This window comes from Thamnophis sirtalis, unplaced genomic scaffold (assembly GCF_051295495.1).
Source record: "Thamnophis sirtalis isolate CommonGarterSnake01/CBP01778 unplaced genomic scaffold, rThaSir2_p1.2 scaffold_3, whole genome shotgun sequence".
Classification (NCBI taxonomy): domain Eukaryota; kingdom Metazoa; phylum Chordata; class Lepidosauria; order Squamata; family Natricidae; genus Thamnophis; species Thamnophis sirtalis.
Genome location: NW_028261383.1, coordinates 165,014,446 through 165,036,947, shown reverse-complemented (window position 1 = coordinate 165,036,947; position 22,502 = coordinate 165,014,446). Strand labels below are relative to the sequence as shown.

At 37.9% G+C, this 22,502-nt stretch overlaps 1 protein-coding gene across 2 annotated transcripts; it reads left to right on the top strand.

Moving 5' to 3' along the window:
• Positions 1 to 313: 313 nt before the first annotated feature.
• LOC106538541 (vacuolar fusion protein MON1 homolog B) lies at positions 314 to 22,051 on the top strand. 2 transcript variants are annotated; one of them, XM_014053047.2, is made up of 6 exons: positions 314 to 385; positions 4,827 to 4,931; positions 6,347 to 6,805; positions 10,956 to 11,754; positions 13,004 to 13,151; positions 14,817 to 22,051. In XM_014053047.2, exons 2-6 carry the CDS (start codon positions 4,847 to 4,849, stop codon positions 15,036 to 15,038), a joined length of 1,713 nt encoding a protein of 570 aa, XP_013908522.1. In that variant the 5' UTR covers positions 314 to 385; positions 4,827 to 4,846; the 3' UTR covers positions 15,039 to 22,051. The 2 variants fall into 2 exon arrangements, with proteins under 2 accessions (XP_013908522.1, XP_087566841.1); XM_087710715.1 differs by lacking the exon at positions 314 to 385 and adding an exon at positions 2,836 to 2,961.
• The last annotated feature ends 451 nt before the right edge of the window (positions 22,052 to 22,502 follow it).

Below are 22,502 nucleotides of genomic sequence, written 5' to 3'. Positions count from 1 at the left end.
TCACCCGGTTTTTTACGATTGAATGACCGATTAAACCTCAGGCAGGATTGCTCCGCCTCGCCTTTTATCTTCCCATTTGATTCGCCAACTTCCCTGTCGCTCACTCCGGCTTCTCAAGGTTCCCTTCCGCCCCCCTTTCATTGACGCGCTTGTCGAGCGAGGATTCCATTGGCCTTCCGCGTTACGCTCCGACTGTGCGGGGCTACGATTGGCGTTTGGACTTCCGCAAGCCACGCCTCCTTTCCATTCGTTAGGTGATTAGTGGAGGTGGCCGTCAATGTCTCTACTGCTCCCGCCTTCTGCCATCCCGAATCAGGAAGTGTGGTCACGGAGTGCTCGGGGATCTGTTTCTGCGATGGGAAGGCGAGCAGATCCCGGGTCAACGGTGAGAAAAAGAGCCGGTGGTTTTGGAATTGAGCGGGAGGGAGGGATCCCCTTTCGGCTCTCCCTTCTCACGTAAGGTTAAGGGGTGGGGCTGCTGGCAGCGAGCCTGCGGGGTTTTTCCTTCTTTTCCAAATCGGATGGCCTCGGGTATTGTCTTGGGTTGAACCGAAGGCTCCCGAGGCGGGTTGAGCCATACGACTCACCTTGCGGGACCAGCTCGGTAATAGCGCATCTGATTCAGAATCCTGTTCTCAAAAACATCCGGCCAGATGTGCCGGGAGAAAGATCCCGAGGAAGTTGGGGGAAAAGGTATTGGCCTGTCCTTCGTGTCCCTAAGAGTGCTGCTTGGAGCTTCTGTTTCACACTAATCGCTGCTCATAGAGCTAATCTTTGTCAGCCGCCAAAGTTTTAAGCTAATGGATTTCTGCGTTTGTTGGATTTCTAACGATTTACACTCTTAAGGAGTGTGGCAAAACCTCCATGGCGCCAGAGAATTGTAGCGGCTTAGCCCAAAAGCACAGCAAATGTGCCAATGGTATTTGGTAGGAGATCGTTTTGATGGAAACATAAAAGGCTACATCTGGCTCCTGAATGAAATTTTTTTAGAAACAGCAACATCTATAGAATTATCCACTAATTGTACACAATGTGTAAAACAAAACAAGCTTCATTCTAGCAATCTTAACACTTTCTGTCAATTTGTTTCCTTGGGCCACTTACTTATAATAGAGGAGGACACTTAGTGGAGGACAAAGGGGTTTGGGAAACTCGTGGTACTGAGCTATTGTGAAATTATTGAGCCTGCTAACATGGAATCTCATTCTGGAAATGTATGGGTGTGCTTTCTGAGCTTCTTAAATGGGTTGACATCTGTCTACTACTGGAAGTTGATGTCCTTGTAGATAGATGTAGGCCTGTGTACAGAGATGAAGAAATGCTCTGATGTGGTCATGAATAGATGGAATATCTTTCACTCTCTCAGGTAGCGTTACCAGGAATTGCTCGAGAAATTGCTGAAAAAAATATGTTTCCATTCCTTTGATCTGAAACATGGCATCTTCTACTTGAAATTAGACTCATTTGTACAAAATAATAAATGATTAACTGCTTGGTTTACAAAGAGATTATCCAATTCCTGAATTATCCAGGGGTGAACTCAGATCCTTTGTGTCTGTCTTATCTGTTTACTTATTTATTTGAGACAAGTGGTTTCATAAGCAATCCTGTAGCAGGTTATTTTCTCACTTGGTTGCTTTCAATAACCTCATGGCACCTGATACCATAAGTGTATTTGTGAAGGAGTTTCTTACTTTCTGGAAAGTATTGCCTTCATACTTCGAATGGGCGGATGCTACTTGAAATGTATAAATATGCTCTTCTCATATTTGTTTAGCAATGTAGTACAGTAATGCTTTATTCCATACTGCAGTACTTTGTGTCATCAGTATGATAATTGACCTTTAAGCAGTATCACCGAGCACTACAAAACTAGTTCTAACCAGATTTTGAGGGTGAAAATAGTATATGCAACTTGAGAGCAAAGTTCTTTTCCATTTTCCTGGAAGTTTCAAAGTTGCCAGCCTTAGAACAGCGATGGTGTTATGGCATCATTTGGGTAGGATTTTTGGGAAGGTTGGCAGCATGACACCTTCATGTTTCCTGTGGAATCCAACTCTTTTATTACCATTAAAATAGTTGTTTATTTCTTATTATTTTACCCGTAGTTTATTTTTTCAGTTTTTCAGTATTCTTGCATGACATCCTTCAAAAATTCTCCAAATTTTTGCTGATTTTGTTGATTTTAATTTGTATATGTATGGTTTTGCCAAGTTTCTGGAAAAGATAAACCACGCCAGAACTATTTGGCTGGTGGAAATTATCTTCCCCTCTCCAGGACTTGGGGAGATGAACATAATTCCTTGAAGGAGACATAGATTGTTCTGAAATGAAGCCATTTCTAAATCCCCTATTTAGGTTTTCTGTTGGCTTCACTATTTGCAATGGCAAATAGAGTTGTCTGCAAGCTAGAAATTCAGACAGCAGCTTTGTAAATCAGTTAACAAAAGTTATTGACATTTTTTTAGTGATTGTCCATTTTTAACTATGTTAGTGGCCTAATGACCTAGGAAGCAAAAATAAATATTCAGGTACATTTTTTCTACCCCATCTCTGTTTCCAGTTAGTAAAAAAAAATTCCTTCACTATGATTTTGAGGTATTTCTTCCTTGACTCAGCCTGATTTACAAGCCTCCTGTAAATTATTTGACAATGGTACTTTCAGAAACATCTCAGTTAAAGAGCAGCAGAAATGGCAAACACGCACAATAGGAAACCAAATACTGCACTGATTTAGCTGGTGATCTTGTTTCTTTTCTAACTCTTCAATTGTATATCCTTCACTTAATTTCAGGATTTCAGCTAAGAGACATGTGCTTCCTCTAACAATGTCCTGAGTCTCAAGGCTAATAACTCTTGACATTCTTGTCCTTCATCTACTTATTCAGTACCTTCTTTAATGCCATCCATTATTGGCCACCATCATGTCTTGTGATATGCATTCTACAGATTATGTTCTTGGTAAGAAGCTTTGCCTGTAAATCTCTTTTTTTAGCCAGCTTTGCTGAATGCCCCCTGGCCTTAGTCTTTTGAGACAAGGAGTTTTCTAGCTCCATAGGCTAGGTTCACATGCTGTACTAAGTCATAATGTAATTTGCTTGATTTCAACTTAAGCTATGTTGACCCATTGCTATGATTTACAGTTAAGGAATTTTGTCTGTGTTATGTGAGAATCAATTCCAGTGTAGCTTATTTAGTATGATTTTTAACTCATGGTTAACAAAATATCTTAATGCTGTGGGTGATTTCAGCCATTGTGTTAAATCTTATTTCAATCTATATCAATATTTGTTCCTCTTTCTCAATCAGGTATATAAGATACTTTTACAAAAATGTGTACTCCCTTGACTAGAAAAATAAAAACTCTTAATACCTGGCATGTTCATTTTTAGTTGTTCTTTATGTATGTTGCACTTACCAAAATATCTTCTTTTTTACAAGTTATTATTATAACTTACAGGTTATTTCTGTTCTCTTTAGACCAAAATGGAACAGCAAAAACAATGAAATGTCTTCAAATGGTTCTCTTTCTTAAGTATGAGTGCAGCCAATTTTTGTTCAGTGTTCATTTGACACATTGGATTATAAATCAGGCAACTACAGTATAGTCCAATATATTGTGTCAGTGGGTTTAATTTATGGCTTATGCACTCTTGAACTCTTAATCAGGCTAATTGAGGACACTAATTAATAATAAATACCTTGTGTGAACACAGTTTTGCCAGTAGAGGGCCAGAAGAGGAACGAACATATTTCTCTCCAAAGAAAATCTGAACATATATACACATAAAAATTGTGTGAATTTATATGCTTGAATGAAAATGTAGAATTAAAAGTATCTCGATATTCTAAAATTGCTTTTACAGAATAATGGATATTTAAGGTTTCATCTCTCGTCTTTAAGATTACAAGATGAATTTATATTCACCCCCACCCCTGAAAAATAATATATTTGCTATTTGTTTCTGTATTGGCTTTTTTAAAATTTGTTTTGGACTTTATTACACATTCGTTATTATCTCAGTGCTTATTGATATCCAGTTTGTTTGGGTTCTTATTTGAGACAATTATGCAAGTAAGATGGTAATAATATAGCCCAGGCTATATTATTACAGCTGTCAAACTCACCGCCCGTGTTCTGGCCACGCCCACGCCCAGTTTAGCAAAGGAGGGGGGGAGAAGTCCCGATATGTCACCTGATGTCTCTGTGATGATGTGAGTTTGACACCCTTGATCTAGCCCCTTCAGCCTCCTGCCCTTTTTCTAATCATTAATAGCCAATTTCAAGGCATTTGCTCTTTTTCAAGAGTACTTTATCTCTGAACAGGGATTCAGGCAAATAGCTTTTCAGGCCAAGGGCTGTCTTCTGTAAAGGAAATTTACAGTTTAGTTGAATTTTATCAGTTATAGCCATGACAAAGAAGATCACTAAGGAGATGCAGCCCCTCCCAGGAATGCAGCTCCAGAAACTTACTTGTGGTGATTAGTGGCCACCCGGCATTTCCTGCTGTCTCTTTGAGGCACCCCTGCTTGGGCATGTGATTGAGATTATAGCTGGAACAGCAGGCACAGATTGAGTTTTGCAAACAGCCTGGAAGTGGCTTGTGTCCTTTCCCTCAATCTGGGTTGGTACATTCCAGCTTAAAGAGTTGCATTAGGTGCACTGTTTGCTGTTAGGGTGGAGGGTACAGGACACTTGGGAGGTAGTACTTGCAGCTCTGTTCCTAATTTGAGAAATGGGTTGGGCCTACTGAGGAGGCACCATGGCACCTGCATCCTGTTTGCTACTCAGAGAATTTCCTAATGCTTGCCTTTTGTCTTTGCAGTTGTTGTTTGAGATGTAGAGATGGAGAACGAAGACCCTGGCTTATCTTGTAAAGGGGAAATGGAGCTCCCTGATGAGAAATGTGGGCTGGATCCTACAGACAGAAGTGAGTACTTTGAATTGTCTGGTTTGGAACTAGAGAGTGGGACAGAAAGTTTAGTGCCCAGATACATCTCCTTTGATGGCTACCAGACTCTGCTTGTCTAACTTAGGTTCATTTAGCAAAAAATAAATAAAAATAAATAGGAAATCACTTGCTGAAAGCTACACCAGCTTCACACAATATGTATTTACAGTAACTGCCTTTTAGGTCTCTCTGATTTAATGGAGAGCAACTTGTGTGAAGATTAATTCCTGGGAAGTGAATAATTTGTGGCAAGCATTTTGCAGACAGGCAGATTTTCCAGGGCAACTATTTTGTGGGGGCACCCACTTCATAAGGTTATACCCTTACGGGCCTAACCTTGATATCGTGTGTTTCTTCTACTCCAAACTTTCTGATTGGCTATAGTGAGTTTTTCACTCTGACACTGGATTCTTTTCACTTTATAGTCACTATTTAGATCAAGCTGATTAGTTTGATGTGAACAAAGGTTGAACTGAGTTTGCTTCAACCAATATATTTGGTACTGTTCCAAGGGCTGTAAACAGAAAATGATACATCCTTGCTCCCCAAAATTTACAGTTTAAACCTCTGCATAATAAAGAGAAGAGCAAAGATAAGAATTGTATGTGAATCCACACATTTGCCGATATTTAATCTTTGTTTTCAAAAGCACTGAGATTAATGGGAAAAACAAGTGGGTTTGGAAGAACAATTCCGAAAAAAAATAGCGAGCACTATATTTGCATGATATGTTAAGTATGTTTTATTGACTAAGCCACTATGGGCTTTTGGTTTAGTATGTTGTATGAACCCAGGCATAGCTTAATGATATGTATTAATTCAACAAATTGTGGTTGAAACAAATCTTGATTTAGTATGATTTAGTATGATATATGAATTCATATTTAGTATGATGTATGAATTCATATAGAACATAAATGGAAACAAAACATGGTTAGGGCAGGCTTTGGAGCCTACTTATCCTGATCATGATTGCTAAAAACTGATAGTATAACTTTTGACCATTTTCAGGTGAGAAATACATGAAAAGTATACTATAAACAAAAAAGCACAGTCCCCAAGCATTTTCTCTTACTGTATATAGGAATTAGCCCTAACAACTTGCAGCACTCAAATCCCACCCTAAGTATCCTGTTTTCTGAGAATTAATTCAGGCATTATGAAAAAAATAAGAGAGGTTTGACCATTTGATTTATGACAATAGGAGGGATATGTGTGTTGTGGTGAGTTTACTGAATTTGATGTGACTTTATTTATTCCTTGATATAGTTATATAATCTGCCCAATAAATTGGAATCTCTAATTACTGACCCAGTTTATGGAAAGTAGATGAGGGACAAAGATTACTTCTGGATTTTTTTCTTCTTCTGTGATTTCTCAATATGCTTTTCCAGATGGGGATGACTCCTGTTCTGTCTCAGAGGAGCAGGAGGATGTACCGGCTGCCCCAAATAATGGACCCATGAGTGTGGTAATTGACAAAGTGAACGGGCAGGAGGAAGTAAGAGAGACCCCAGAAGAACTGAGTGACAAAGATGTGTCTGATTCAACCTCAACTGACAATACTTGGGAAGATTCGAGTGAGTTTCACCGACAAATGATGATAGGAGATGGACCATCAGGAGAAGAGGAAGCGGTGATACAGTCACGCCTGGCTACCTACCGAGATGAAGACGTGACTGCAGAGAGTTGGCGGGCACACAGGAAACATGTCTTCATTTTAAGTGAGGCTGGGAAACCCATTTATTCACGTTACGGCAATGAAGAAGCCCTTAGTTCCACCATGGGTGTCATGATGGCACTGGTGTCTTTCATCCAAAGTGGGGATAACTCTATTCGCTCCATTTATTCTGGTATGGAAACAATTTTAAAAGGAGTAATGCTTAACAAATATTGTAATTTATTAGGAGGTTATATGTGCCTATGATTTAACTAAAATAAGAAAAGCTTGGGATTGCAGTGCTTAGAGTTTATTATGGGTCACCCACATAATTTAGGCACTGGATTATGCATCTGTTCCCATGTCTATACCATAAGTATTGTTTATTTAAGTGCCTGAGAGCCTTTCCAAGTAGGCTGTTCTAACCACTACCCCAAAAACAGTTGTATTTCCCTTGCTACTTAGTATCTTGAGGTTGTCATTATACTACATGTATACTGTACTCTAGGTAGTGAAATGTAGGCAACAGTATGCCAACTTGTAATTTATAAATTAGAAACCTTACATAAAATATAGTGGGGTTGCTTGAAATAAAATGGATTTTTGGTTAAATTTCTAGTACTGTACATTGGCTAAATTTTCTTCAAACCTAACCAGTCTTTAAACGTTAGCAAGCAATGTTTTACATAATGCAGATATAGCTACAGCTGGTAACTAGCTGATTTTTTTGTATCTTACTAAAAATGTTGTGTAAACGCCTCCATTGATTAAATTTACAATTCGAAGTGTAAGAGGAGTAAATCTTAAAGGGCACGAATTAACAAATAAAATAAAAGGAAAAGCAAATGAAGGAAAATAGAAAAGAAGAAATACTTATGATGCATGTTTAGGAAATTAGCAAGGGGAAGGGGGCCATTAGTGATCTAATTTTGTAGAGCAGAGTTGATGAATTCATGTAAACTGAAAATGTAGAGTTAAACTTTGAATAAAAGGGATAACAGCGTATCAGCTAGTATAAATTAGGTCAACCACGGATGAGTTTTAGGAAAAATGGTGCAACATTTTGAATAAATGTGAGGTAAGAAAAAAACATTTTAAAGTGACAAACAAGTAGATAGGAAGATAAAAGACCATAGAAAAACTGCCTGGGCCATTTGAAGATTCAGGAATAAATGAAAATGGTGATTGTTGGTGAATTTTTGCTTAGGAAAAGGTATGTTTTTTAGTATATGTAGTTTAAATAGGTCTGTGTGAATGTATGCCAAAGAAAGGAATGTAAGTCTAAAAGCATGACTGATTTGATAGTTTATGTTGAAAAGTTAAATGAATGAGGATCATATTGCAAAACAAATTTATAAAGGGAGAGTGAAGGGGTCAAGAGGAGAACCAAGGAATCTCTGTTTTGTTGCACTGAGGAACTTCTCAAGGATGAGAAATTCAAGGAACAAAAGGCAAAGCATGAATTGATATACAAGTAATCCTCTCTTACCAACCTTAATTGGGATTATAATTTCTATCACTGAGCAAAGTAAAGTGAAGCATCATGTGACTACATCATTTAGTGTTGGCAGATCTAGCAGTGCTGGTTGGAGTCATTAGGTCATGACTGCACCGTTGTTAAGCGAGGACCTCACTTCCGCTTTGTGTTGCTCATCTCCACTTCAACTTCCCCCCTCCTGCCTCAGTATTTTCCCTTTCATCTTCACCTTTTTTGGCTGCCCTGCGCTTTGCTGCTCGTGCATTCCTCCATCCCTGTTGCCCCAGCTGACTTTCACCAGAGCCATGGTAGTGCAGTGATTAGAATGAACTATTGCAAGATAATTCTGCCAACTGCCAACAGTTCGAGCCTGGCTGGCTCAAGGTTGACTCAGCCTTTCATCCTTCCGAGGTGGGTAAAATGAGGACCCAGATTGTTCGGGGCAATATGCTGATTCTGTAAACCTCTTAGAGAGGACTGTAAAGCACTGTGAAGTGGTATATAAGTCTAAGTGCTATTGCTATTGCTATCCTTCCTCCCACTGCTGAAGATGTGTGCCCAAGCGGGGTCTTTGTGAGGCAGCTGCTGGCTATATCCAGCCTTCCTGAATATGGAAGGAATAATATGGAAAACAGAATGTACTCTTTTTTGCTACAGGTTTTTTAAAAGAACCTTTTAAAAATCAGCACGCCAGAAGAACATGCAATATGTTACTGTATTTTCTCCATTGCTAATTACAGGTAGTCCTCGAGTTACAACCTTTCATTTAGTGACCGTTCGAAGTTACAACAGCACTGAAAAAAGTGACTTATTCACACTGACGATTGTTGTAGCATTCTTATGGTCATGTGATCAAAATTCAGATGCTTGTCAACTGGTTCATATTTATGACAATTGCAGTGGCCTGAGATCATGTGATCACTTTGCAAACATCTGACAAGCAAAGTCAATGGGGAAGCCCAATTCACTTAACTACCATGTTACCAGCTGCAGTGATTCATTTAACAACTGTAGTGATTCATTTAACAACTCTGGCAAGAAAGGTCGTAAAATGGAGCAAAATTCACTTAACAGCTATCTCACTTAGCAAGAGAAATGCTGGGATCAGTTGTGGTCGTACGTCAAGGACTACCTGCATTAAAACAAAATTATTATAACATGTTCTAGGTGGGATGGGAAGTTGAACTCGGAGAACAGATACGTAAGGGTATAGCTGGAAGAATAAAAGCATGCTTTGACTGTTTTAAAAAGAAACTGTTGTTCCAGCTTGTATTTGATTTTAGTTCTGAGTTTAATAGATAAAATTCTGGCTTTTGTCTTAGTAGAAACCACAGACTATGATGTAGTATTATGCTGAGCAAAGAGAAAGGTGATTTTATGACCAACTCTTTATCCAGGAAAGAAAAAATCCCAAACTCTAAAGATAGTTTACGGTGAGCACATCTTAATTCTGGAACTTTTGCCATGCTATTAATATTTTGATATGTGCAGCCGAGTGCCTGCTTGGTGCAAATGCATGCGTCCTCTTAAAGTTCCCAACCACATGTTCATGCTCCCAGCAGAAAGCTTAGAGGATTGCTGACGTCACCAAATTCTAATTAAGGGAAAAGGGACTAGATTCATGCACCAAACTAATCTGTGATTTGGTGCCAGAATTCTCAGCCAGCTTAGCTTGGGATTTATGGGCATTGACGTCTGGCTGGATTTAATTTAAAACAGGTTCACGTGAAGATTTAGATAGGTAAATTCGTATTGAACTATAAATACATTTATATTTATTTAAATAGAAATACATTCATATTTAAAATTCTAAATATGGTTTAAATTATATTTCACTACTCGGACAATCATTCTTATTTCTGATCAGAAGTTATTTTTGTTGTTTGATATAACCTGAAGACATAGTGCTCAGTAAGACCCATGGACTTGTATTTTAGAAGATACACGTTCCATGTCACACATAGCCAATCTAGGCAAATCTTGAAAAAAACTGGTACTGTAGTATTTGGATGGGATTAAGTGACTATTTCCTGAGTATTCCAGGACTGTTGATGAAATTAGGAAGGCAAAAAAGGAAGGAAAAGGCAGTGACAAATACTGCCAAGGTGTTAAGCTTGGTTCAAGGTGCCAGATTTTTTATATTAATGTTTAAAATGGAACAATAGTCTTAACATCAAGCAAGCAACTAACACTTGCAAAATCATTAAGAGCTGAACCAGTTTCAGATCATTTCTAGAATAGCCATCATCAGTTCTTAATATTACTTGGTGGTTATACTGATAAAAGTGGAGTAATTAGGGGAATATATCTCTTTTTTTTAAAACTGCATTAAACTATCTGACTTCAAGCTATTGGCCTTAGATGATAAGATTAAAAAGCAAGATATTAAAAATATTATGTGTAAGACCTGTTCCTTCCAGCATCTTCAATGCAGGAGCAGTTTTCACTGTTACTTCATTTAGTCCTTGAATTTCTGTGTCACACCACCATTAAAATATTCTTATTCTTAATTACTAATTTGTTTCTAGTTTTACTCAGTAGAAGACACATTTCAGAACCAGAAATCCTTATGATAACCAAAAATGCATTCCGCTCACTTTTTATTTCATGGTCTATTTCCCCAGTTCCTGGCATTTATACTGAGATTCTTCTTCTTTGCCCAGATTTGCTCCATCAGCTCAAATCCTGTACAGTAAATCCTCGATTTAACTTTTTTTTTTTAAAGAAAGGAAAACAAATAGAGATTCTAAGAAAGCTAATAAAGCATTTGTTGAATGTCAAAAACTGGTTCTATTATAACAGTGCCACACTCCATCTACTGAAGCAATGACTGGGTTTTTTTTCCCCCTCCCTCCTTTTACCATAGATGATCACAAACTGGTTTTTGTGCAGCAGGGCCCCCTGGTACTGGTTTCAGTTTCGCACACCCTACAATCAGAGCAGCAACTACGCCAGGAGCTTTTGTATGTCTACGACCAGATCATCAGCATGCTTACTCAGGCCAGCATCACTCGCATCTTTGAACGGAAAAAGAACTATGACCTCCGGCGTTTGTTGACCGGCTCAGAGAAGATCCTTGATCGTTTGCTGAACTTGGTTGAATCAGATCCTTGTTTCCTCCTTGGAGCTGTCCGCTGTTTACCCCTTGCCGCCTCCCTCCGGGATTCCCTGGGCACTTTGCTCCAAAAAGCCATCACCCCAAATCTGGTGTTCTCTATTTTGGTGGCTGGTAGTCAGTTGGTCACCACAGTGCAGGAGAAAACAGTCATTGAAGATTGCCGATTAGAACCGACCGACCTGCACCTTTTACTCAATCTCATTGGAGCAACTTCTGCCTTTCAAACGGGGGAAATTTGGACGCCTATTTGCTTGCCACGTTTCAACCCTGATTGTTACTTTTATGCTTATATTTCGTATTTGGATTCAGAATGTACTGTCTGCCTCATCCTTCTCTCTACGGACAAGGACTCTTTCTATTCTGTCTCGGATTGCAAGAAACGCATTGAGGAAGGCATGAAGACTCAGAACTATCTGCAGGCCCTTTCAAGTGGCTTAAAGAGCCCATCCTATAGTGTAGGACTGGTGGGAGTGCCAGATCTTCGGCACTTTATGTATAAACCTCTGGATATACCGGATAATTACCGACAGCTTCCACAATTCACCAGGTAATATGCTTTGGAGGGTTGAAATTGACTATGATAGGACCAAATAGGTCCTGAAGCAAGGAGGTATCTATGATATCATCCTAGGGGGCAGTTTCATCTCTCTTTTGTTTCTTCTTCCCCTAGATATTCACAGATGTCTTAATGTGGCATATCATTCAGTTCAGGCTTGAAGTAAAATCTAGAAATGTAGCTAGTTTTTTTAATGCCCTGCACCTTGAACAGGAATTCAGAGATTTTGTTGTTGTTACTGTAACTTTCCCTCATAACAAATTAATGTTCCTCTTGATTTTGGAGATGTGTCTTCTGAAGCGACTATAAATCTGATTATGAAACAGGCTAGATGTTCTGATGCTAGAAGATGATGTTCTGATAACAAAAACAAAGCTGAATTTGCCACTGGATTTTGTCATTACTGGCAGTAAACATGTACTGCATTTTAAGTGTATCCTCAGTGGTAAAGCTACCTTAGATCTTTTTTCTTTTAACGTTTGCTAATTTGAGGCTGTCCTTCTCACTCCTTTACTCTTCCATTCTTTATAGTTAGCAGCCAGAAACTATGGGAAATCCTAAGCTACATTTATTCAGTTTGTTTTAAATAGAGCAGCCATGTGACATTTCTTTCCTCCAGTCCACAAGGATTGATGTGTAGAAAGAGATTTCATCTTGCGGCTTCTGGGCTGCAAGAAGGGAATCAAAGGCCATCATAAGATCCCAATTAGCTGGCAAAATTTATAAACAATAATCTAAAAGATGTTAAGAAGTAAAATAGTCTCTGATGTATTTTAGTGCCTTAAAGGGATGATGTTGTTTCGGAAATCCTCTTTCTTCTCTTTATTGGCTTTGGGAAAAACTGCATGAATAGTAACCCTCTCTTATTAGAATGGACCATGTGATTTATTTTGAGAAGAACTTGTTCTGTAGATTCTTTAATAGAAGAAACTAGGTCCAGGAAGCTTCTTCTGACCTATATAGTACAGTATATTATAGAATAGCCACAAATCCAGTCTGTTTCATAATCAGATTTATAGTCGCTTCAGAAGATTCTGAAAAGTTTCCGAAAGTTAATGACATTAAACTTAAGTGATTAGCATTAGACTGAGCATTGCCACATCTGGCAATGCTCAGTTCTACATCTGTAGAACAACAGCACATTGTATACAAATTCTGGAGTCTGTTCTGTGGTAAGACATTGTGTAGGCGAACACTAAGCTGCTTGTTTCCTCAATATCTTATTTTTCATCTACTACAGTCCAGAACTGGAGGGGCCATATTGCAGAGAGAATGAACGGCACCGACTCTTCGACCTCTACCACTACCTTCACGATCGCATCCACAGTACCTCACGTCCTTTACGTCTCATCTACCATGTAGCTGAAAAGGAGACTTTATTGGCTTGGGTGAGGCCGGCAACTTTATTGGCTAAGGCTGTGGTAGACTTTCAGGTGGATGGGCTAGATCTATTTTAGATGAGGACATTAGAGCGTTCCTAAATCTATGTTTTCTTCATACGACTTATTACGTAAGATAGTTATAAAGGGCAAACAACTTTTAGGAAAGTAATTGAAGAGATGGAATCTTTAGTCTTTTGTCTGTTCACTGATTCCCTATTATGAATCTTTATTTGGGGAAGGGTTTTTCGGCCATAAATAATACAATACAATACAATAGCAGAGTTGGAAGGGACCTTGGAGGTCTTCTAGTCCAACCCCCTGCCTAGGCAGGAAACCCTATACCGTTTCAGGCAAATGGCTATCCAACATCTTAAAGACTTCCAGTGTTGGGGCTTTCACAACTTCTGGAGGCAAGCTGTTCCATTGATTAATTGTTCTAACTGTCAGGAAATTTCTCCTCAGTTGCTTCTCTCCTTGATTAGTTTCCACCCATTGCTTCTTGTTCTACCCTCAGGTGCCTTGGAGAATAGTTAATAATAAGCTACCAACCATAATAATACTTGATAGGTGGATAAAAATGCCAAATCTAGTCTAAACATTTAGCTGACTGCATGACCAATCATAATTACTATCAATCTTTCCTTATTGGTTTTAATAGCTGTAGCACCAGTCGGTTTTCTAAAGCTGAAATAAATAATTATTAGCAGCAGAAGGAGAAGAAGCAGAAGGGAAAGAGTCTCACATTGCTTTTTTAAAAGTGTGCTGTCCTAGATTAAACTGGTTTTCATCTTTGTCATTGGTGGTAAAGGAAAGGTTAAAAAGAAAAATAAATAAATAAATACCAGTTAGAGAGTCATTACTTTCAGGAAGAATATGAAACTACTTTACAAAGGCTCAGGGAAAACCCTTCAGAAAAGATGTAAATATCTTGGGCATTTTGAAGTAATGACCAAAAGAAAATTTCTATTTCCAATTTTAAAAATGGGAGAAATTTTAACACGTTCAGTATTTTCTTATTTAAACATAAAAATATCGTGCATAATTAGAGTACATACAGTTATGCTAATTGCAATGTTTACAAAATTACAAAACAATCCTATTCATGGTTTGCCTGACCCAATGTCACCCAGGTGGCTTTATGCCTAAGAAAGGACCAGATCCCAGAGTCTAATTTGATGCCTTAGCTACTACACCAAGCTTACCTGTACATAAATGCAGCAGAATGAAAGCTTTAAATTGATAAATTTCAATTTGTTAATTTACAGGGTACTGAGCAGTAGCAGTATGTTTAGACATCAACTGAAACTTGTATTACAGCAATAGATGAATGATTTCAGAAAGCTCTGCAATATGACTAAGAATTAGCATTTTTAACATTGGCCATCTTTTTCATACTGTATATGTTAAGAAAGTCAATGGTCCTATAAAACGAAAAGTATTTCGTGGAAATATCAGAGACCATTTAGTCACTCAAAAATGTAGGAACTACCACTGATATGTTTTAAAATGAACTAAGGTTCCATCTAGGAATTGGGAAAGAGCTGGAGTTCTCTCTTTCCTATTTGGAATTGTTGGCTTCCCCCGCATTCACCAGTTAAAATTTTACACATGTTCTCTGGTGGTAGCTATGCAGCTTGAATGGTCAATCTTTTTCCCCCCCTTTCTCAATAGGTTACAAGTAAATTTGAATTATATACCTGTTTCAATCCTTTGGTGACGAAAGCTGGTGCCATCAATGTCTTGACAAAACTGTTGCGTTGGATAAAGAAGGAAGAAGACCGGCTCTTCATCCGTTACCCACCCAAGTATTCCACTACACCTAATCCTGGGAAAGGAAGCAGGGGTCCCCGAACAGATGGTACAGAGAACGGCTTCTTTGGAGGAGGTCACTAGACCAAGGACTTCCAGTTGCTCTCAAATGCATTCTGAATGCGTGCCACCCTACAGATAGCCCTGGATGATGGAACTGTTCTGTAATCTGGGGGATCTCCTAGTCTTGTTTTCTAAACCAGGATGGGATGGTGGATATGAGAAGGATTGGAGTTTACCAGGCTGAGCTGGGTCACATCGTTGGAGATAAATCCAGAAAGCTTTGGCCTGATGTTTTAAAATATTTTTTCCACTTATGGTCTTTATTTCTAGGGAGATACTGAGTCAGATGGAGATCCTGAGATTGACTGGAAATAGATAAGGAGGCTTTGGCTGATATATCTTTGGAAGTGACATATAACTGGAAGTTGCAGAATTTCACAAGGATTGTGCTTAAATTACATTGATGCTTCTGCAGCCTAGTGGGTTTACATTTCTTACCACTCCTGTTATCACTGGGTAATTGCTTTGTTTTCTCCATTCAGTTTCCTCTTCCTCCTTAGCAATTTACTTGGGTGCTTTGCTTGTCTCAAAGAATAGTACAAATGGGGTAATAATGAAAAGAGAGCCACACTGGGAGACAAAAAAGTTAATCTTAGAAAAGTTTGCAAATACTTGCTGCTTTCTGATACAACTGTTTGATTGTCCACAGTTCTTCTGGAATGTGTGTGCAAAACCCATCACAATGTGGTGATTTATTGGAAGGCTGGCACTTTCAGACAGTGTGCAATTTAGTAAGATGATTTTCTATAAAGATAGCTGATTTGAATCATTTTAATGCAACTTTGGGAGTAGGTCAAAATGCCCAATTCCAAAGAGTCTTTTATCCTGGAACTATCTCGCAGTATTTTTGATGAACATACATGTTGCATCTTCATGTTGTACTATAATTACCCTTTGAATGACAGAGGCTGCTTCACCCTTTGTTCTGATACCACGAGAAGGTATATAATGTGTGATATAAGGTGGTATACAATATGTGAAGGGTATTTTGTAGTCCTTTGAGAAATTTGATGTCTGTATGTAATGGCTCAACTTGGACAATGTAATTGATTATGATGGCATTTTGGTTTACTTTTTAATGTCTTCAGTTTGAACCTAACTGGATTTAACTCTTCCTTTGCCTTTCTTAACTTTCTTCCTGTCTTCCTTCCTCTTCCTCTGTTTCTTCATGTTTTAAAATTCCTATGTGCAATTGGAATACACTGCTCTTAAAAGGACTCTTGTATTTTTTCCCCTATGTTGAGATGCCACTGTTCTCTTTTCCCACCTCATAATTAGGAAGACACATAATTCCATCATAAATTTACTTTTAGATTTAGTACCGACAAATATCACTCTTTCCATGTCTGCCAAATTCAGATTTTGTCTGAATATACTAGCAGATGGGAAAGTATTCTCGGAAAGTGACATCACTGACAAGTAGCTGAATTCTTTCCCTTCCTGAGCAGTTGTTGCTCTGCCATGCAAAATGTTTTCTGTATAAATTAGTTGCTCTTTTGCTGGGTCTTGTGTGTCTATTCATATTTGTTAAAAGTAAGGCTTAGGTGTTGGAGTATAATCCTATCCCTGTATCATATTTTATGATGAAGGAGGGGGAGAGAGAGTATGTGTGTGCATAGCGAGGGAAGACTTCATTTAACCTGCAACTGTGTAAGTGTGATGGTAGTGTGAGTATAAAATGGATTTGACCCTCTTTGCCAACGGTGAAGGAAGTGAAGGAATTACGCTGTTTTGAATCTGTTGCTATTCAATTCCTTTCGGTGATCCATGATTGCCTCTGGCTGGAATTTTTTTTCTATCCATAAAAGAACAACACCGCTTGTATGCCCTGGCTGGCTGATACTGAAAGTTTATATTTCTAGCTGAGCTGATACAGTGAGAACTGGAGACATCTGATGACATGCCAACAAAATCTGTTTTAAAATCAGCTCCATCTTGGCATGTGTGTGTTCCTTTTTTCCATCTGCCAGCACCTTCTGCAAAAAGATATCTTTAACTTGTAAGGATTAGCTGCATTCTTTCCTTCAGGCATCCTTTGTGGCAACATTGCAAGTAACAAGGCAGATTCTTCACACTGTTAAAGTATAAGTCTACTTTAATTGTATGCAGTTAATTTATTTATACCTATATCAAATCTAGATATAAGGGGAAAAGCAATTAGTGTAAAAAAAAGAACTTTTTAAACATGTATTTTTTTTTACCAAGGCAAACTCTTAAAAGTGGCATTCTTACTTAGAAGGGGAAGAGTTTTGAAAGTTGCTGTGTTCTGCATGTACTTGTAGGGTAAAGTCCTTGTACTTTTGTACAAGTACTTCTATATGTAGTTAAAAAAAGGAACTCAATTTAATTGGGAGCACATTTAATCTATGCAAATGATTTTAATCAATTTATTTAATTAACCAGCATTGAAGATGTGCAAAAAGTTGATTAACAACACTTTTAATGAGGCTACCTGTTTTTAATGACATTTGATTGGTAATTCATTTCTTGAAAGAAACAGCTTTTTTTAATCTGGAAGAGATTTCTTCCAATGTTTTAACATTTACCTGCAGACTGCACTCAACTGATAACCAATGGCATACAAAATATCGAAGAGATCCTACAAGTAGAAATTTAAAAGTTACATCTCTTTACTCTCCTCTAAAGTTTAAAGACAGGTAAACTGTTGTTTCTAAATAATATTTTTCTCTTTAACAATTGGGGAAGAAAAAAAACTGAAACCTTTGACAAAAAAGATAATGCAATTGTCAGGCGGCTTTCTACGTGATTTTTTCCCCCTTTGTGACTCTTTTTTTAAACTTTTTTTTCTTTGTCCCTCTATTTTGTGTCTTTCCTGCAGTTGTTCCAGATTTTGTCTCTTGGTTCCTGCAGTTGATTTTGAGCCTTTTGGGCTAAAAAAAACCTATTCTGTCCTATGCAGATTAGTTGGCATTCGTGAGTTATGTGTAGTCTTACAACATATATTTCACTGATATGTTAATTTATTTATTTTTAAATTATTATTTTATTTATAAACCTTCTTTTTAGATAAATAATTCTTGGAGAAGATGTCCAGGTGCTCTATCAACACTAATTTGAGAATATTAGTTTTCAGGATCAATAGTAACAAAAGAAAATTGGTCAAAATTGTATGAGACAAGCCTGAGGTATAATGCTGTTTAACTTTTCTCCACTAGTAAGTTAAAGTGCTATCTGTTGGTCTTGAGTTGTCAAAAAAAAAACCTACACTAAATGAATATTGTTGCTTTCTGTTGCTGATTCTTCCTTTACTGAGTGTATTTGGGGTCATTGACAAATGATGCTGACTAAATTATACATATAAAGGTAAAAGTGTCCCTTGTCCAGTCATGTCCAACACTAGGGGGCAATGCTCATCTCTGTTTCTTAACTGAGGGAGCCAACATTGTCCAAAGTCACTTCCGTGATCATGTGGCCAGAATGACTATATGCAGAGGTGTGCTATTACCTTCCTACCAAAGTGGTGCCTATTTATCTACTCGCATTTGCATGCTTTTGAACTGCTAGGATTGCAGGAGTTGGGGCAAGTAATGGGAGCTCATTGCATGGCACTTGGGTCTCGAACCTAGGCTGTCATCTTTTCCAAGTGACAAAGCTCATTAACTTAACCACTGAGCCATTGCACCCACAAATTATACATATCATCATCTAAAAGAACATACTGTATGGCACTGTGAGAGATAGATCTGACTATGGGATCCTGTCCACCTTCTTTTGTGTCCTCTTCCTCTACCCTATTCAGACATGACACTTTGAATAAACTTTTAAAAAAACACAGATTGGACTCACAAAGGAAGCTGTGTCCCGTTCTCATGTTTCCTTTATGTAAAATAAATGCTGACTTCCAGATTCCTTTTTGGCAACTGGGAAGATGAAATTGATCTTGTCATTTTAGAGTTGCTCAATTTTAGTGCTTTATATATTATTCCACCCTGGTTTTATTAATACCACTTCATGCTTCTGCTTCTTCAGTCTTACTTTAGAAGAAATATTTACAGTATTGAGCTGTACCCAGCTTTTTAGAATTGATGGCAAAATAGTGACAGATGAAGATGACCAAGGATTGGAAGAAAGGGAGCATGCTGTATCCCCCAGAATTCACCAAGAAATTCCACTCTGATCCCACTCACACTGGTCACCTGATGGATCTTACCCTGTAGCACCTAAGCATGAAATAAACATGCCATTTTTGTGGGATCCCAGGAGTATCGCCTTCATCTCATCCTCAATTCATGTGGAGGCAAGCTTTACTCATTTTTAGCTGTAGTGTTAAAGCCTATTTTCTTCCTTAAGCTGACAACATCCAAAAGCTGCTACACTGGGTATAAAATTAGTCATTTTTTGCCTCCCGTTATATTGGAGATGAAGTAGGTTTTGAACTCCATTTTGAACATTTATTCATTATTTTTGCTGGATCTGTTGCCTTGTCTGAAATAGGGAGAGCACAACTTAACATTGCTGAATGTTACAATTTAGAACTACACCAAACCTGGAATAGATATATATTGCATTGCAGCGGTGGAATGCTATTATTGGCCCATTGCAATTTACACAAGTTTGGGCTGTTTCTGCATGTCTCCCTTTCTCCAATGAGTGTGAATGTAACTTATTATTATTTTGGATCTCTTCCAAAAGAATTGGCTCTTTTCTGTTGTAAAATGTTGTATCCTTAAACTGCATGTTTTCAAAACATTTTCAAAATATATTTTTTCTAGTTCAATCTACACAAAGATAGTCCTTATGTTTCTTTTCCCTCTGCCAGAAAGCCTATTAGCAATTATCTTGCACCTGCAGAATAAATTACGTTTCACATTACTAGTGAAAGAATGTTGTATTATATATATATAGGTAAATTATGTGTACTTTTTCATTACTATACATTGGAAACTGGAAGCAGACAAGGCAATTGTATTTAAATCTAGACAAAATCAAAAAGTAATGCTTAGCAAGCTTTGTGGTATGAAAGACTTGAGTCTATAACTTAAAACGAACATGAACAAAGTTTTACTACCGAGAGCTATACTTTTACTTTTATCTTTTTCAGCCACTGAGGGCCACGCCATAAGTACTGATATGGTTAATCTTCTGAGAGGGGATTGAACCATATGTTTTGTTTTGTTTTTAAAAGTGGCTTGGTATTTCTTTTATGCAAAATAATGTGTTGTTTTATGTGTCCCCTCTCCTGAAATTGCATGTTATTAAATTGTGATAGCACTATGGAGTGGAGAGTGGTTGGGGGCTGGCTGCAAAAATGGATCTGAGGACCATCTGTGCATCCTGACTCAATATATTTGGCTCATTCTCTTCATTTAGCCCGAGGTATTACTGAATATGAATATTTAGGGACTGGTAGTGATTTTTTTACTTTTGGAATAAGCTATGATTTTTTTACATATATATAAATTATTCAGGTTTTTGGAATGGTAAAGGTAGGCCATGATCACATCTGTTTACATAGGATTTCAGACAGTATAGATGTTTTCAGTGGCCATCTGCAAGGTCAAGAAAAATCTTACAGAGATATTCTTAAATTTATGATCATTCATTTAATGATAGTTCGAAGTTATGATTGCTTCAGAAGAAGTGACTTAGGACCTATCCTTGAAGTTACAACCATTGTACTACCCCCACCAGTTGTGTGATTGCAATTCAGGCACCTGGCAACTGACTTGCCTTTACAATGGTTGCAACATCTTGTGGTCACATGGACTGCAATTTGGAACTTTCACAGCCGGATTCCAACAAGATGAGTTAATTGAGGAAGCCGGATTTGCTTAACAACCAGGTGCTTCATTTAATGACTGTGTGATTTGCTTAATGACCAATTGAATATATATGTATCTCGGGAGTGAACTGTGGAGACCTTGGCGCTCTGAGCTTGGTTGGTTTTTTTGCAGACATTTCATTACCTGACTAGGTAACATCTTCAGTGGTAGAAGGGAGCTGGATTTGCTTTTTGTTTATATAGTAGCTTGTCTACGGGGGCAATGTTTGCAAGAAAACAACCAAGCTCGGAGAGCACCAGGAGCTCTACAGCTTAACAACCATGGTAAAAAAAATGATTGTAAAATTGGATCTAGTCATGTGATGATTCACTTTATAACCACAGTGGCTTATGACAGAAATTCTGGTCCCAGTTGTGGTTGTAGGTCAAGGATTACCTGTATGCTTCATTGTCTCTTCTCTCACTCCATGTTATTTACCAAATGTTTTTCATGGAGCTGGTGTTGACCAATAAAGCTGTAAACCTTGTGAGGTGCCAGAAGCGTTTCCATCCAAGAAACTTGTAAACTTCCTAGAGTCAAGAAAGTAAGATGAGTGGCTAAATTAAAATAAATTCACTTCAGTTAAAATAGTGCATCATGTATTATACAATTTTGTATTCTGGAAGACTTGATAAAGCCTAGAATAATTTAAGAAGCAGAAATTCAAATAGGTTTTGTTTACTATGGATAAATCAGGTCCTACAAACCAATTTCTTCTGAGCTGGGAGGGATTGACTTGATCATTTTAAAAATGCCATCTATCTTTTTTGGTGCTAAATGAAGAGTAATCCCTACTTTGTTATTAATTGAAACAGCTCTTTATTTTCCAGAAACATGTTTGGCTTTTATTTTTTGAACTTGAAAAATTTTCTATCATATCATGTTTTCAGAGTTTTATTTGCTTTTCTTCCAATTATTTTCCCTTCTCCACACTTTACCAGTATTTTGTTAAGACACAGCAATTCTTTGGTCTTCTGCAGTTGTATAACCTGCCCTAGGATCTTGTATTAGTTATGTAATAGGACTGTTACACCTGACCATTATTTTATTTCCCCCTTTTTTTGCTGCTTTTGTACATTATTGAAAAGTTGATGGAGTGTTGTAAGCAAATTATCCTTAACCCCACCAGGGTATTTCTCTTTGGCAGAATCTCTGAGGTCTTGAAGGAAGAACTGAGCTCTTGTAAATAAAATAATAAAGCTATGCCAACAGCTGCACTTGAAGGAGCCTAATAAAATATTGGAGACTTAAGCGTGGTTGGTGTCTGACTTTGCATTCCTGTGTGCTCTTAACAAAAGATTGGAGTAGCAGCCAGCTTCTGTTGGTTATATCATGTGCCCCAATTCACTTCCTCACAGTATTACGTAGTAACAGCAAGACATAGATTCTCCTACCATTTTCCTGTTCGAATTGTTTTCCCCCTGTGCTGGCTACAGAAAACCCCCCACAACTGGTCGGTCAGAAAAAAGGACGAACCCTTAAAAGAAAGAAAGAATGGGAAGCTTTATATAAACTTTTTGTTGGAAGAAGAAAAGATTGAATTGATGATTTAGAGCAGTGTTTCTCAACCTTGGCAACTTGAAGATGTCTGGACTTCAACTCCCAGAATTCCCCAGCCAGCATTTGCTGGCTGGGGAATTCTGGGAGTTGAAGTCCAGACATCTTCAAGTTGCCAAGGTTGAGAAACACTGATTTAGAGGTT

Coding starts and splice junctions, on each gene's coding strand:
- LOC106538541 (XM_014053047.2), top strand. CDS start 4,847: ATGGAGAACGAAGACCCTGGCTTATCTTGTAAAGGGGAAATGGAGCTC. Junction 4,932..6,346: donor GCTGGATCCTACAGACAGAA/GTGAGTACTTTG, acceptor ATGCTTTTCCAG/ATGGGGATGACTCCTGTTCT. Junction 6,806..10,955: donor TATTCGCTCCATTTATTCTG/GTATGGAAACAA, acceptor CTTTTACCATAG/ATGATCACAAACTGGTTTTT.